General features: G+C 43.8%; 1 protein-coding gene across 1 annotated transcript in view; it reads right to left on the bottom strand.

Moving 5' to 3' along the window:
• Positions 1-411: 411 nt before the first annotated feature.
• TRIM14 (tripartite motif containing 14) overlaps positions 412-14,341 on the bottom strand; it is a 30,001-nt gene continuing 16,071 nt past the window's right edge. The window contains exons 3-6 of the mRNA XM_061621937.1: positions 12,727-12,960; positions 10,544-10,706; positions 5,979-6,071; positions 412-1,656 (exon numbers count right to left, since the gene is read on the bottom strand). Coding sequence (XP_061477921.1) covers positions 1,121-1,656; positions 5,979-6,071; positions 10,544-10,706; positions 12,727-12,960 — 1,026 coding nt within the window. The 3' untranslated portion in view covers positions 412-1,120. The remainder of the gene's footprint in view (positions 1,657-5,978; positions 6,072-10,543; positions 10,707-12,726; positions 12,961-14,341) is intronic.

Here is a 14,341-nt window from a genome sequence, read left to right as displayed (position 1 = left end):
CAGCACCTGTCTGATATGTAACAGGAGGGAGTTTCAAAGGATAGGTGCTGCCACACCAAAGGCCTGATTCCTGCATTGGTTGGAATGGACCTCCTGATGAAATGGTATCTGCAGCAGGCCCTCTCCTGTAGAGTGGAGTGATCACCTGGGTATATAAGGGGCGAGACAAAATTTTCAGATTCCTGGTCCCAAGCTGTAGAAGGGCTTTGTACATCAGTAACAGCATCTTGAACGTAGTAGCCCAGTAGCTAATTGGCAGCTACTGCCAGTTGTCAAAGTTAGCTTTACCTTTACAAATATTCAGATTTGGGCAGTGAGGCTTTGGTACCTGTTCTTTCAAATTACTCCTGTGGCTCACCAAAACTGGAAAGAGATTGCACATCATTCTGAAGCAGGCTGCACTTTACCAGTTCAAAGAGATTTTATTGGCTACTAAGTAAATTATTATTCCAAGGCAACACACATCATCGTTTTACATTTTCCAAGGCACATAGGATGGCTTTTTCTAGATTAAAAAACAGTATTTGTACAGGAGTTCCACTGCAAGCAGGATTGGGCCCTAGTGTGTCAGTGCAATCAGGCATACAGCCAAAGGGTCCAAGCCTTCCCCAGAGATTTTAATACACACAAGACGGGATTAAGAAGAGACTGTTTCCATAAATCACATCAATATTAGAAAGCTTTTCAAATCAAGTATTTTTTCAACATCATTTTATATCCTTTGCTCTCCGCCTCCAACCTTCATGATAACCCTGTGAGGTAGGCTTTAATTTCCATGGCAGGTGGGAAAACGGCTCTGACACTGGCCAGCTCAATGCCTGATCTGCAAGAAAGCGGTGGGGATTTGAACTGCTATCTCTCGGTCAAATCCAGAACCAGTGACCCACACTGGTTCTCAGGACTGAAAGGGTCTGCAAAGTGGGTGTTTCACATCATAAAAATGTAACAATAGAAAATTATTCCAACAGCTATCTTGAGCGATGTGGTGCCATCCAGAAAATGATTCAGTATTGTACAGTACAATCCTTTTCTTCTGTTCAAAATCTGAAGTACTTATCGCAATAGTTCTACATCCTGATGAGAAAGATGGATCTTCTCTACATTCTGGTCCCAACAGGCCTTAAGGTAACTTACATATTGTTATTGTCCCTTCCCACAATCTCAGTGCTGGATAAACCGGCTTTGTGAACTTTGAGTGGAATGTGTGCAAGTGTGCCATCCCACCTGTTACATTATAGAAAGACAGGATCCCAGCTTCATAATCCAGCAAAACCCCTACTCGCTCAGGATCATCCTCTGTCCGAATGGGGATTCTTTCTCCATTGTGGAACGCCCAGTATTCAAAAGCAAACCTTTTGATGCACCAGGACGCTCGGTTCCAGCCCAGCCGGCAAAGTTCGGAGTCTCCTTTTCTCTTGATGGACGGGTAAGCTGCTCCAATCCACCACCCTTGCTCAGCCTGAAGCAGATCCACCTCCCAGTAATGGCTTCCAGCAAAGAAAGAATCTCTGCTCAAGACTTGCCAGACTCTGTCAAATCTCTGTGGGCTCGAGGGGTAAAGCCTTCTCCTCCAGCTGCAGCTTACTGAAAGACGGTCCTCAGACAATGTCAACCTAGGATGCAAACTGTTTATCTCCAGGGTGGGGGACCTTGCATCTGTAGGGGAAATAGCCAACACATCAAATAGAAACATGAGCAAAGCAGCTGCAGCTCAAGTAGGAACTAACTGCAACACAACATACAGGATTGGCCATCAAAACCAGCACCCTTGTATCTACTTCTCCACCTGAAGGCCAAGTGAAACTCATTGTGTTACATGACACCATGGCAGTGTGCCTGCACCAGCAGCCAACGATCAGGAGCGAGAATGGGGGGGAAACAGTTTGATGGCATCATCTCTAGTGAAACTCACAATAGGGGGGAGCAGATACAGTAATGCCATTTTAGGGAGCAGCTCCATGTCTTCCATGACATTTAGTTCTGCCCTCAAAGCCCAACTTCCTGATCTTAAAACACATCAGCTTCCCCTTGTTTGCTTATGCTACTTTGCAAACTAGGAGATACAATCCAGGATGAAGGATCAAATGCCGGGACGAGAAACCAGTAGCCCTCCAGTTGTGGTTGGACTGTCACTCCCATCAGCCCCAGTCAACATGGTCAGGGATGATGGAATCTGCAATCCAACTTCTGGAGGGCCACAGGTTCCCTACCCTTGGTCTATACAAACAGGATCAGCCATGACTCTCAAAGATCAGTGTCATGGAGTAGGTTTAGCCCCTCCCGCAATCAGGGTGCACCCTTTTAATTTAAGAATGACTATTCCTATGAGGAAAAGTAAAATGATGCACTTGGAGACACCATGTGGGCAAAACCAGTCCTCCATCCCTGACCCTGCCTGTCCCAGCCAGATCTCACGGGAAGACCCAATGCGTGCCTGTGTACACAACAGCCAAAGATGCACTGTGCCCTCCTAGAAGACCTTGCAATGTACAGACCCGCTCCATGCATTCTCCACCTGCCCTGTGAGGAAAAGCAGCAGCCAGCAAGGTGAAATGCCATCATTGACATATCTTGAAACAGACTCTTTCAAGACCACAAGCACTTTTCTTCACTGTGTTAATGACTTATTACTATTTTATGTAAGCCACTTTGGGGTGCTTGTCAATTGTATAACAGGATAAAAATACTTAAAATAAGTAACAATGGGCATTTTGCTAGATGATGACAGCAGCAGCTAATATGGTAGAGTGGCTACGAGACTGCTGTGAACCAGGAATTTCCTGGTTCGAACCTTGCCTGTCCTATAAACGCACTAGGTTGCCATAGGCAAGCTGCATTTCTCTCAAAAGCAACAATATACGGACAATCATACTGGTCTACCTTACAGACTTGTTGCAAAGATTACTAAATAACGTGATGATCTCTGAACACTTTGGAGCAGTAGACTTCAACCTTTCCAGACCCGGGACTCACCTTTAACCCAAACATGCATTTGGGGACCCATTTCTTAATTTTCTACCATATATCTGTATGGTGGTAGTGCAGCTATTGTGACCCACCTTGGATTAGGCCATGACCTGATAATGGGTCCTGACTCACCACTTGAAGACCACGTTTTAGAGCAGGGATGAGGAACCTGTGGCCCTCCAGATGTTTTTGGATTACCACTCCCATCATCCCTGGCAAATGGCCATGATGGCTGGGGCTGATGGAAGCTGGAGCTTAACAAAATCTGCAGGGCCAAATGCTTCCCATTCCTGCTTTAGAGCACGACATAAAATGTATTATTATCACTATGTAGTAGTGGTGGTAATTATCTTGTAGTAGCAATCATCATTATCTAGTAGTAGTAGCAGTGGTGGTGGTGGCAATTATTATCTAGTAGAAATAGTAGTAGTAATCATTATCAAGTAGTAGTAGTACTAATTATCTAGTAGTAATAGTAGTAGTAATCATGATGTAGTAGTGGTAGTAATTATCATTAACTACTAGTAGTAGTAGTAGCAGCAGCATGGCTCCTAACATGGTATCTGCAAATGGAAAAGCTCCTGCTATTTATGGATGGGACAGTGATCCAAGAGAAGTACATTAACTGCCCCATGCTACTGCAGCCCCCCTATGCCACCTCCCCCCCATGCCACCTCCCCCCCCTTTAGGATGCACACCTTAACGTGGTGAGGGGGGTTGAGAGTGTTGAAGAAGCTGAGAGCAAAGCTGTCAGGCATCTAGATCAAGAAGCTAGACTCCTAGCAGGGGCAGAATGGTCAAAGCTGAGACACGAGACTAAGATGCATCCAAACTCAGACGAAGACAATGGTAAACCACCTCTGAATACCTCTTACCGCAAAAACCCTATGAACAGAGTATCCAAAATGCAACACGAGATAGTGCTGGAAGATGAGACCCCCAGGTCAGAAGGCACTCAAAAAGCTACTGGGGAAGAGCAAAGGACAAGTACGAGTAGCGCTGTGACTAATGACGCAGCTGGGTCAAAGCCAAAAGGAAGCCCAGAGGTTGATGCGCACAGATGTGAAAGGAGAGTCTGGAGTTGTACAACGGACACAACAGGAACACGGAATATGAGAAGCATGAACCAGGGAAAGTTAGAAATTGTCAAGCAAGAAATGGAACGTATTCACATTATAATACTTGGCGTGAGTGAATTAAAATGGACGGGAATGGGACATTTTCAATCATGCAACTACAAAATATTTTATGCAGGAAATGAGAAATCAAGAAGAAATGGGGTTGCTTTAATAGTGAGAAGTGATGTAGCAAAAGCAATTAGGAGCTACAACGCAAGGTGTGAGCGAGTGATACTAAACAGGAAGCCTATTAACATAACTATCATCCAAGTCTGCGCTCCAACGGCAAACACAGAAGAAGAAGAATTGGAGAGATTTTACGCAGAAGTACAGGAGGAAGTTGATCACACATCAAAACAAGATGTTCTGATAACCATGTGGGACTGGAATGCAAAAGTAGGGAACAAAGGAGAACTAGGAATTGTGGGGAAATGGGGCTTAGGAGACAGAAATGAAGCAGGAAAAAGACTTATTGAATTCTGTGAAGGCAATAATTTGTTTCTTGCGAACACACTTTTTGAGCAATCAAAAAGATGACTGTACACATGGACATCACTAGATGGTCAATATAGGAATCAAATCAAATTGATTATATAATTGGAAACAGAAGATGGAGAAGTTCCATACTTTCTGCAAAAACAAGACCATTTGCTACCGGGCCAAGTTCAAGGTTCTAGTTTTGGTGTACAAAGCCCTATACAGCTCAGGACCAGGATACCTGAAAGACCGTCTTACCCCTTATATACCCAGTCGATCACTGCGCTCTACAGGTGAGGGCCTCCTGCAGATACCATCTTATCAGGAGGTTCATTTCTGTACAATATAGGAAACGGACCTTTAGTGTGGCAGCACCTACCCTGTGGAATTCCCTCCCTTTGAATATTAGGCAGGTGCCATCTCTGCTATCTTTTCGGCGCCTTTTGATGACTTTTCTTTTTCAACAAGCCTTTTAAGTTCAGAGCTATCCCAGTCTGTGTCTGTGTCAGAATTGTGTAATATGTTTTTTAATAATGTTTTTAACCCTTTAAAAAGTTTTTACAATGTTTTTAATGCTGTTTTGTCTTAATGTATTTTAAGATTTGTTTTTATGATGTTTTAAAGTGTTTTTAGTGCCTTGTTTGCTGCCCTGGGCTACTGCTGGGAGGAAGGGCGGGATACAAATTAAATAAATAAATAAAATAATAATAATAAAATAAGTCAAACATGGCAGATAAGGAGAATTACAAAAAAAATAGACTAAAGTAGAGTATGGCAGTGAAAGAGTTGAGAGTTAAGGGCATGATAGCTAGGGGGGAAAACTGTGTGGTGCCCCCCTTCCCTTGGTGCCCTAAGCACGTGCTTATTTTGCTTAATGGTTAATCCAGGGCTGCCCAGTAGCATAAGGGCAGTCAGCACAAGCTTTTAAGCACTGGAGTTATGTTGAGCATGAAACACATTTCCCAATTTTCTCCACACTACATCTGTAGCCTGACTTTCTCCCTTTCACTTTTTCATCTCTTCCAAAAATTTGGTGCTGCTGAAGTGACCCATCTGAGGTCAGATGATGACCCACCAGCTGAAAGCTCTACAGCAGCAATTAAGAATGTCTCCAGCCTGAGGTACAAACCAAGCCATTTGTGGATTGGATGCTTTGCTCCCAGAGAGGTGGTGTTCTCAACATGAAACAGCTTGGTCAGGAAAGGTCCAGTTGCCCCAGGCTGAATAAGTTGGCCATTGCTGATCTGGAAAACCCAAGAACGAATTTTTTAAAAATAGCCTCTCTCACTCTCCAAACAGAGGATGATTTCAAACACTGTTCTAAAACACTTTGAGCTCAGCATCCAAACTCAAAGCTCCTACCTATGGTTGGCAGGATGGGGAAACCTACTGCAACAATGCATAGGAAATACGTACGTTTCAAGAAGAGTGACCGATCGAGGTAAGAGTTCACTTTCAACAACAGACCGGGGTCCTTCTTCAAGGTGCTGTTAAGGCTGCTGAAAACATCTTAGCAAACAAAAAAATAAAACAAAAAGGCTGTTTAGCCAATCGGCTGGTTCATATAAAGCTAAATCAAGAGAAAGGTTTTTCTCCCTCTCTTATAAAACTTGGGGCCATCCAATGAAGCTGAATCTTGGAAGATTCAGGACAGACAAAAGGAAGTACTTATTCAACACAGCACATAGTAAAACTATGAAATTCCCTCCCACAAGAATTAGTGATGGCCACCAACTTGGATAGCTTTTTAAAAGGACTAGGCAAATTCATAGAGCATAAGGCTATCAATGGCTACTAGACATGATGGCTAGATTCTACCTCCACTGTTGGAGGCAATATGCCTATGTTGCTGGGAATCACAAGTGGGGAGAGTGCTATTGCGCTCAGCTCCGGCTTGTGGGCTTCCCAGAGGAATCTGATTGGCTACTGTGAAAACAGGATGCTGGACTAGATGTGCCTTTGACTTAATCCAGGGAGGCTCTTACATTCTTAAGGTTTGTGAGTTATTGAGGAGAATGCTTAAGCACAAGTCCTGGTGCGGGTGACACACTGAGCCAAATGTGGCATGCAAATGGAACAGGGAGCAGCAAAGCTGCTGTGAGTTCCTCTCCATGAGTCTGTACATTTGCAGAGTCTTGCTATGGTTTGTCCTACCATGTTGTGCAACCCAGGTCATTGTCTTTGCAGGAAGCAGGCACTTACTGCTGAAACAGGGAATTTTATAAAAAAGAAAATTACTTTCTCTTTCTGTCTGAAATTTCCATCCCAACCTGGAATGACAGGAGGCCATATCTGGCATCCGCATCACCTTGGCCAAGTTCTAGGCTGCCCAATCAAGAGTATCAACCTAAACGACACATTTTAAAACAAATCTTTTTTGTACTGATGTTTTAAAAAAACAGACATCCCATCTTATTTCAAAAAGGACCTCAAAGTGGGCAACAAAGAAGAAAACGTGATACAATATTTAAAAACATAGTATCACCCATAGTTCCTACTACCAGTAATCGTAAAACCCCAATATTAACATAATAAATAAGCAATGACAATATCTGGGAACAGGAGTCAAAACAGGAACAGCATTAATAATAATAATAATAATCCCTGCCAAAAGCCTTTTTGAAGAGCCACATTTTTGCTAGCCTCCTAAAACAACAGAGTGCTGGGGCCTGACAGATCTCCATTGGCAGGGCATTCCATGTGGAGCTTGGGAGACAATGTTCCTATCCCATGTAACTGAGCACAGAGACATCATGGCCCAAGCTACATGTTCCCCTGGGGATTGTGCTATTTCAAAGTAGGTGGGGGCAGAGCATATGCTTGAATGCTGCTCTATGTTAAAAACTGCCTGTAGGTGGAAAGCGAGCATGTTGGGGACAAGAATTCTGTCTTCATTCTAAGTCAGAAGCAGCAATACTACGGAGGAAAGCTGCAATGTTGCATAGGAAATACATACGTTTCAAGAAGAGCGATACTGTGGAGGGAAGGAATAATTCATTAAGTAATTAATTAAGGAGTAATGGTTCCTAGAGATTCTCCTAAGGGGGAGGGAGAAGTAAACTTGGTGGTAACGACTGATGAAGGCTTGTGCACAGTAACAGGAACAGAGAGATCAGCTCTAATAGGGCCCAGTAACAGTCCTCAGAAAAAAGTAGTAAGGAAGCCAAGTCATAAATCACATGGTCTTCGATATCTGTATACTAATGCACAGAGCATGGGAAACAAGCAGGACGAACTTGAACTCTTAATACAGGAGGGCAATTACGACTTGATTGCTTTAACTGAAACTTGGTGGGATGGCTCCCATGACTGGAATACAGCAATTGAAGGATATAACTTGTTCAAAAAGAACAGAAGGAATAAAAAGGGAGGTGGAATCATGCTATATGTTAAAAATATATATCCTTGTACAGAAATTCAGGAAGATGAGCTTGGTAGCTCCACCGAGAGTATCTGGATTAAAATTAATGGGGAAGTAATAAAAGGAATGTGGTGCTTGGAGTCTACTACCAACCACCCAATCAAGGAGAAGACGAGAATTAACTTTTGAAAAGCAAATTGCCAATGTTTTGAGGAGGCATGATGTAGTAGTAATGGGGGACTTCAATTATCCCGATATCTGTTGGGAGACAAATTCTGCTAAACATGGCCCCTCCAAGAAATTTCTGACTTTGGGGGAGATAACTTTCTCCTATAGAAAGTGGAGGAAGCAACTAGAGGATCAGCTATCCTGGACTTGATTCTAACCAAAAGAGATGATTTGGTGGATGAAGTGGCAGTTACAGGAACTCTGGGGGAAAGTGACCACACCATACTTGAATTCTTGATTTTAACAGAAGCAAAAGCTGAGAGTAGCTATACGCACATCCTGGTCTTCAGGAAAGCTGATTTTAACAAACTGAAAACAATGATAAGTAATGTTCCATGTCAAGCGACCCTAATGGGAAAAGGAGTCCAAGATGGGTGGGAGTTTCTAAATAGGGAAATTCTAACAACACAATTGCAAACAATTCCTACAAAGAAAAAAGGTGGAAGAGAGCAGAAGCCGCCAATATGGCTTTGCAAAAGGCTTAGAGATGACTTGAAAACAAAAAAGGACACATACAGGAAATAAAAAGAAGGCCAGGCCACAAAGGAAGAGTACAGACAGGTATCACGGAATTGCAGGGATGGCGCCAGGAAGGCTAAAGCTGAGAATGAGCTGAGGTTAGCGAGAGATGCTAAAAGCAACAAAAAAGCTTTCTTCTGTTACATCCATAGTAAAAGACAAAGAAAAGAAATGGTGAAACAGCTACTCAATGAGGATGGCAGTGAGGATAACAGATGGCAAAGAAAAGGCAGAAGTACTTGATTCCTACTTTGGCTCAGTCTTCTCCCTAAAGAGAGTCTATGATCCTCCTGGCAAATGTGAAGTTGAAGGGGCAGAATTGCAGCTTGAGATTGATAGGCAAATGGTCAAGGAACACCTAATTATTTTGAACAAATTCATATCTCCATGGCCTGATGAACTGCATTCTAGTGTATTGAAGGAACTGGCTGAAGAACTCTCAGAATTGCTGTCTATTATCTTTGTGAAATCATGGAGGACTGGTGAAGTGCTGGATGACTGGAGGAGAACTAATGTTGTCCCTATCTTCAAAAAGGAGGAGCCAGGGAACTACAGATCAGTCAGCCTAACAGCAATCCCTGGAAAAACTCTGGAGCAGATTATAAAGCAGTCAATCTGTAAGCACCTTGAAAACAATGCAGTGATTACTAGGAGCCACCATAGCTTTATGAAAAACAAATCCTGCCAAACTAACCTTATCTCGTTTTCTGATCAGGTAACCTCCCTTGTAGACTGTTGGAATGCTGTGGACATAATATATCTCGACTTGAACAAAGCTTTTGACAAAGTGCCCCATGATATTCTGATTAGCAAGCTAGCTAATGTGGGATGGACAGAACAACTATCAGGTGGATCCACAGTTGGCTCCAGAATTGTACTGAAAGAGTCCTTATCAATGGGGGGCACAGCTAATAACGTGGAAGACAGAAAGAAAATTCAAAGGGACCTTGATAGGCTGGAGCATTGGGCTGAAAACAACAGAATGAAATTCAACAGGGATAAATGCAAAGTTCTACACCTAGGAAAAAGAAACCAAATGCACAGTTATAAGATGGGGGATACTTGGCTCAGCAATACGACATGTGAGAAGGATCTTGGAATTCTCATTGATCACAAGTTGAATATGAGTCAACAGTATGATGTGGCTGCAAAAAAGGCAAATACTATATTAGGCTGCATTAAATACAAAAGTATAGTTTCCAAATCGTGTGGAGTATTAGTTCCCCTCTATTCAGCACTGGTTAGGCCTCATCTTGAACTGGAACAGGTTCAGAGGAGGGCAACAAGGATGATCAGGGGACTGGAAACAAAGCCCCATGAGGAGATATTGAAAGAACTGGGCATGTTTAGCCTGGAGAAGAGAAGACTGAGGGGAGATATGATAGCACTCTTGAAGTACATGAAAGGTTGTCACATAGAGGAGGGACAGGATCTCTTCTTGATCGTCCTAGGGTGCAGGACAAGGAATAATGTGCTCAAGTTGCAGGAAGCCAGATTTCAACTGGACATCAGGAAAAACTTCCTAACTGTTAGAACCATATGACAATGGAACCAATTACCTAGAGAGGTAGTGGGCTCTCCAACACTGGAGGCATTCAAGAGGCAGCTGGACAGCCATCTGTAGGGAATGCTTTGATTTGGATTCCTGCATTGAGCAGGGGGTTGGACTCGATGGCCTTATAGGCCCCAACTCTACCATTTTATGATTCTTCATAGCGATCAACACCTGCAATCTGAATCAATGAACTCACTCTGAGCCTTAGGTATGCCCAAGCACTGCCTAGGACCAAGAGCATTCTTAGCAGCAGACCAAACAAAAGAGGGTGACCTCTCATATTATCAAAAGTTGGCAGCTTCATGATTTCATGTGTACCTTCCTTGAGGCGAGCCTTGAGTGGTTTCTGGAAGATGGACTGAATGATCTCCACAAAGCACCGGAAGTGGTTGACGATGTGTTCAAATGTCACAGGCTGCGGAACCAACTGCTCTGCAGGGATCCTCTGATCCAGCATTTCCTTTTCTACTGCACTGTAGCACTGAAGAGGAAGAAATGAATCCTTAAATTTTAAAATTCAGTACTGCAAGACATTCTATATGGGGTTGCCCTTGGGCCTGGTCCACAAGGCTCTTGTGTTGATATATAAAGCCCTAAACAACTTAGGGCCAGGATAATTTAAGAACCACCTGAGTCCTTATATCCCAGCCCAATCACTGAGATCATCCAGAATAGCACTGTTAGCTGTTCCTCATATTACAGAGGCCAGAGTGGCCTCAACCAGGAGTTGTGCATTTCGTATCGCCCGCCTTGTGCTATGGAACACTCTTCCAGCAGAGATTCCCTCGGGTCCTGCTTTCTCCCATTCAACACTCTCCAACAGTCCTGCTTTAACCGACATTCTGCTCTTCTCTCATCATTCTCTCTCCCCCTCCCCCATCTCCTTTGCACAGTTCATGTTCCAAGGCCCTGAAGAAGCAGGCACCTCAGTTGCTTCGCCATATGCTCAATCCACAATACTTAGGCAATATTTAAAGGTCTGGCACCAATCACACAAGTCCTTCCCATGAAATTCCTACCTAGCTGAGTTCAGGGGTGAAGATCAGTTGGGAAGGATCCAGATCATTGGCGCTCTCCATGTGGTGATGCACGGTCACTAGGAATATAAGACGCTGCCTTATACCGAGTCGGGCCATTGGTCCATTCACCTCAGCACTGTCAACATGTCAACAGCAGTGGTTCTCCAGGTTTTCAGATAGGGGTCTTTGTAATCCATTTTGGAGGTGCCAGGGACTGAACCAAGGATCTTCTGCCTGCAAAGTATATGTTCTACCCACTAAGCTACGGTCCCTGTTATGGAAGAAGTATGGGAAGAAGCCATGGCTTAAATGGCTCCTGTGGTACTTATGAAAGGTGCCACATGTCTATATAGAGATGTGCTTGTGAGCAGAGGAAGAAATCAATGACTGGCTCAAAGAGATTTTCAGAAAATTTGGACTGTGTCGAAGCAAACTTTAGGACAAATATGGCAGATGGAGCCTTCCAAACTCTAGCACAGGAGTCTGGAACCTCTGGCCCACAGTCCTCAGAGGGTCTGCAATGTCTTCCCAGTTGGCCAAGCCACACCCAGGTGTGTGATAGGTAAAGACCTGGTTCAACCAAAAGGGGAGGTGCAGGCACTGCTAATCAGCTGCAAAGCCCTTTGCAAGACCCAGTGATCAGCTTCCACAAGGGGCTTTGCAAGAGGTGGGCTGTGCCTCTCCTCACAGGGTTTGCTTTCAAACAATGCAGGCAAACAAGGGTTACCTGACATCATGGTGACAACACGATTGACAGGTGGGCACCCCCCACCTTTCAAACTTGGCCTACTGGCCAGATCCATTTCCCCACTCCTGCCCTAGCAGAGATTATAAGTTCATTCATGGCTTGGACACATTATGTGAATGTGGGAGCAAGGGTCCTGTGCTTTCCCGTACCACCTATAAGACAATTAGAATGAACTGTGGATGATGAGCATCAATGCCCATGTGAGTAAGCTTTGTTCATGCGATCTGTGACACTTTTTTTGTTTTTGAGGACAGATAACGTGAGCAAGATGCATTCATGTAGAAATCTGCAAGTGTAAGCTGCAATGCACATTCAAGGTTGTGAGGCTGATGGGAGACAAGAGTGTGTGTGAACCTGAGACACACATTGGCACCCCATGGGCTGCATAACTTCCATGCCAGGGCAGTGTGTGAAGTGACCCTATAATCACCAGCACATCTGTTTGGTCTGTTTTAAAGTATGCATCAAGGCAAAGAGATGTGCTGCAGATGTTATTTTCTTTCTTTTTCTTTTGGTCAAAGTTTAGACTGTAAGCTCCAAAGGGCAGGGTGTTTTTGCTTACATTATTTTACAAAGAAATATGTATGCTGAAGGTGCTATATAATAACCACAGTAAGAACAACACCAAGGAGCAGGCAACCCCTTAATGGGGCTACCACATGTTGAACTTTATAGATAATGAGGCACCCACAACACCTCCCCCACATCTTCAGCCAAGAAGAACATAGGCCTACCTTGAGTAAATGAAGGGGGTCAGATTGAAGCTGGATCTCCCTGACCCTGTCAGTGAAGCTGTCTATGATCCTAATCCGGCCCTCACAAGCTTCTGACTGTTCTTCATATGCCTTCAGGGCACGCTGGGCCTTCTCATCTATGTCTCTTTTGGTCAAGGTTTCCTCCTCATCAAACAGGATCCGGAGCTCGGCAAACTTCCCCACCAACCAGGTTTTACTTGCTAATATATGTGCCTGCAGGTAAAAAACAAAAAACTCTCAGCACAGATCCGGAGTGTTACACAACATGAATGTTCCAGAGCCCATCCATGAAAACAGAACATTCCAACAGGTCTTGATGGAAAGGTTACATTCAGACATTCAAGCTGCATGTCCTGCATGCCTTGTTCCCTGCTTCACTGTCTGGCTCATCCCCAATTGACTGGGGGGGGGGGAATAACCCTGACCAACTCCAGCCACACAGGCTGCTGCTGCTGCTGAAAGTGCCTACACAGCACCACTCCAGTCCATTTGGTGTACCTGATGGGGGGAGATGGTGGTGTTGATTGAGATGAGCGAGCGCACCTCTTTGTTCCCCTGTCCTTATTGTACTGCTGCTGCTTCGATAAACTTTAAATGTAATTGTTTAAATGGTAACATTCTGATACTGAAGCATTTTCACAATAGATATTAGTAAAGGTTATGGTACTTAAACTGATTTTTTTGGTGATTGTTCTTACTTACCAAGGAATGGTTTTCCTCTCTCTTACGTTTAGAGAAATGTTAATTGGAATGTTTCTGTTGGCTTGCAAATGTGGTTTTAAACATATTATGAAATGTGTTGGATAGGTTTATGAATGTTTTCCATATAATTATATAGTGTTATGGGATTGAGGAATGACATAGATGATTTCTTTGTGTCCCCTTCAAGCCTGTAATCTTGTATCTGAAGTTGGGATATGCAAGCAAGAAACCACCTCTACTGGTCAGGTTAGTTTCCTTTGTTAATGGACTTATTGAATGGTCAATCTGCATATCCAAAGAGAGCTACTGGAACACTTTTTAGTGGAGAGGCCCTCCTCCCCCCATCACCTTGCTGGAGCCCCCCCTTCATAGAGCCAAGGAGATGCTTGTGTGCTTTTATTTCAGGGTGGGGAGAAGCTGGGAACTGGGGACATACGGAGAGGCTTGCTTGCTGTCCATACCCTGAAAGCTATGGGCAGTGGGGAGCAAGATCTGATAGACTGTTAATGCTGTGAACCCCTCCAGCCTAAGCTCAGGTTGGAATGTGTATAAATAAAAACCTTATATCCTATAAGACACCATAGTTTTCGCTGACTTACTTTCTAAGGAAACCAAACCCTGGGTAAGTGCAGGAACTCCCTAGAAATCTCGCACTACTTGGAGATTTGGGTGGCGCGCAACAATATATATATATGTCAACAGATCCAGCAGCATTGACTAAGAGGGAGAACTTTTGGATATACTCTCTGGAAGCATTGGCACCATATGGCCTGAACCTGGAGGACAGTACAAACATCACTTAGTTTCTGCAAATGAAGTCCCTCTGAGCATGTCATCCTCGCTCTATAACTGCCACCTTGGTAACAGCATTTATATGTTAGCAGCTGATGAA

The sequence above is a fragment of the Rhineura floridana genome, chromosome 1 (genome assembly GCF_030035675.1).
Source record: "Rhineura floridana isolate rRhiFlo1 chromosome 1, rRhiFlo1.hap2, whole genome shotgun sequence".
Lineage (NCBI taxonomy): Eukaryota > Metazoa > Chordata > Lepidosauria > Squamata > Rhineuridae > Rhineura > Rhineura floridana.
This window is presented reverse-complemented; position numbering and strand designations above follow the sequence as displayed.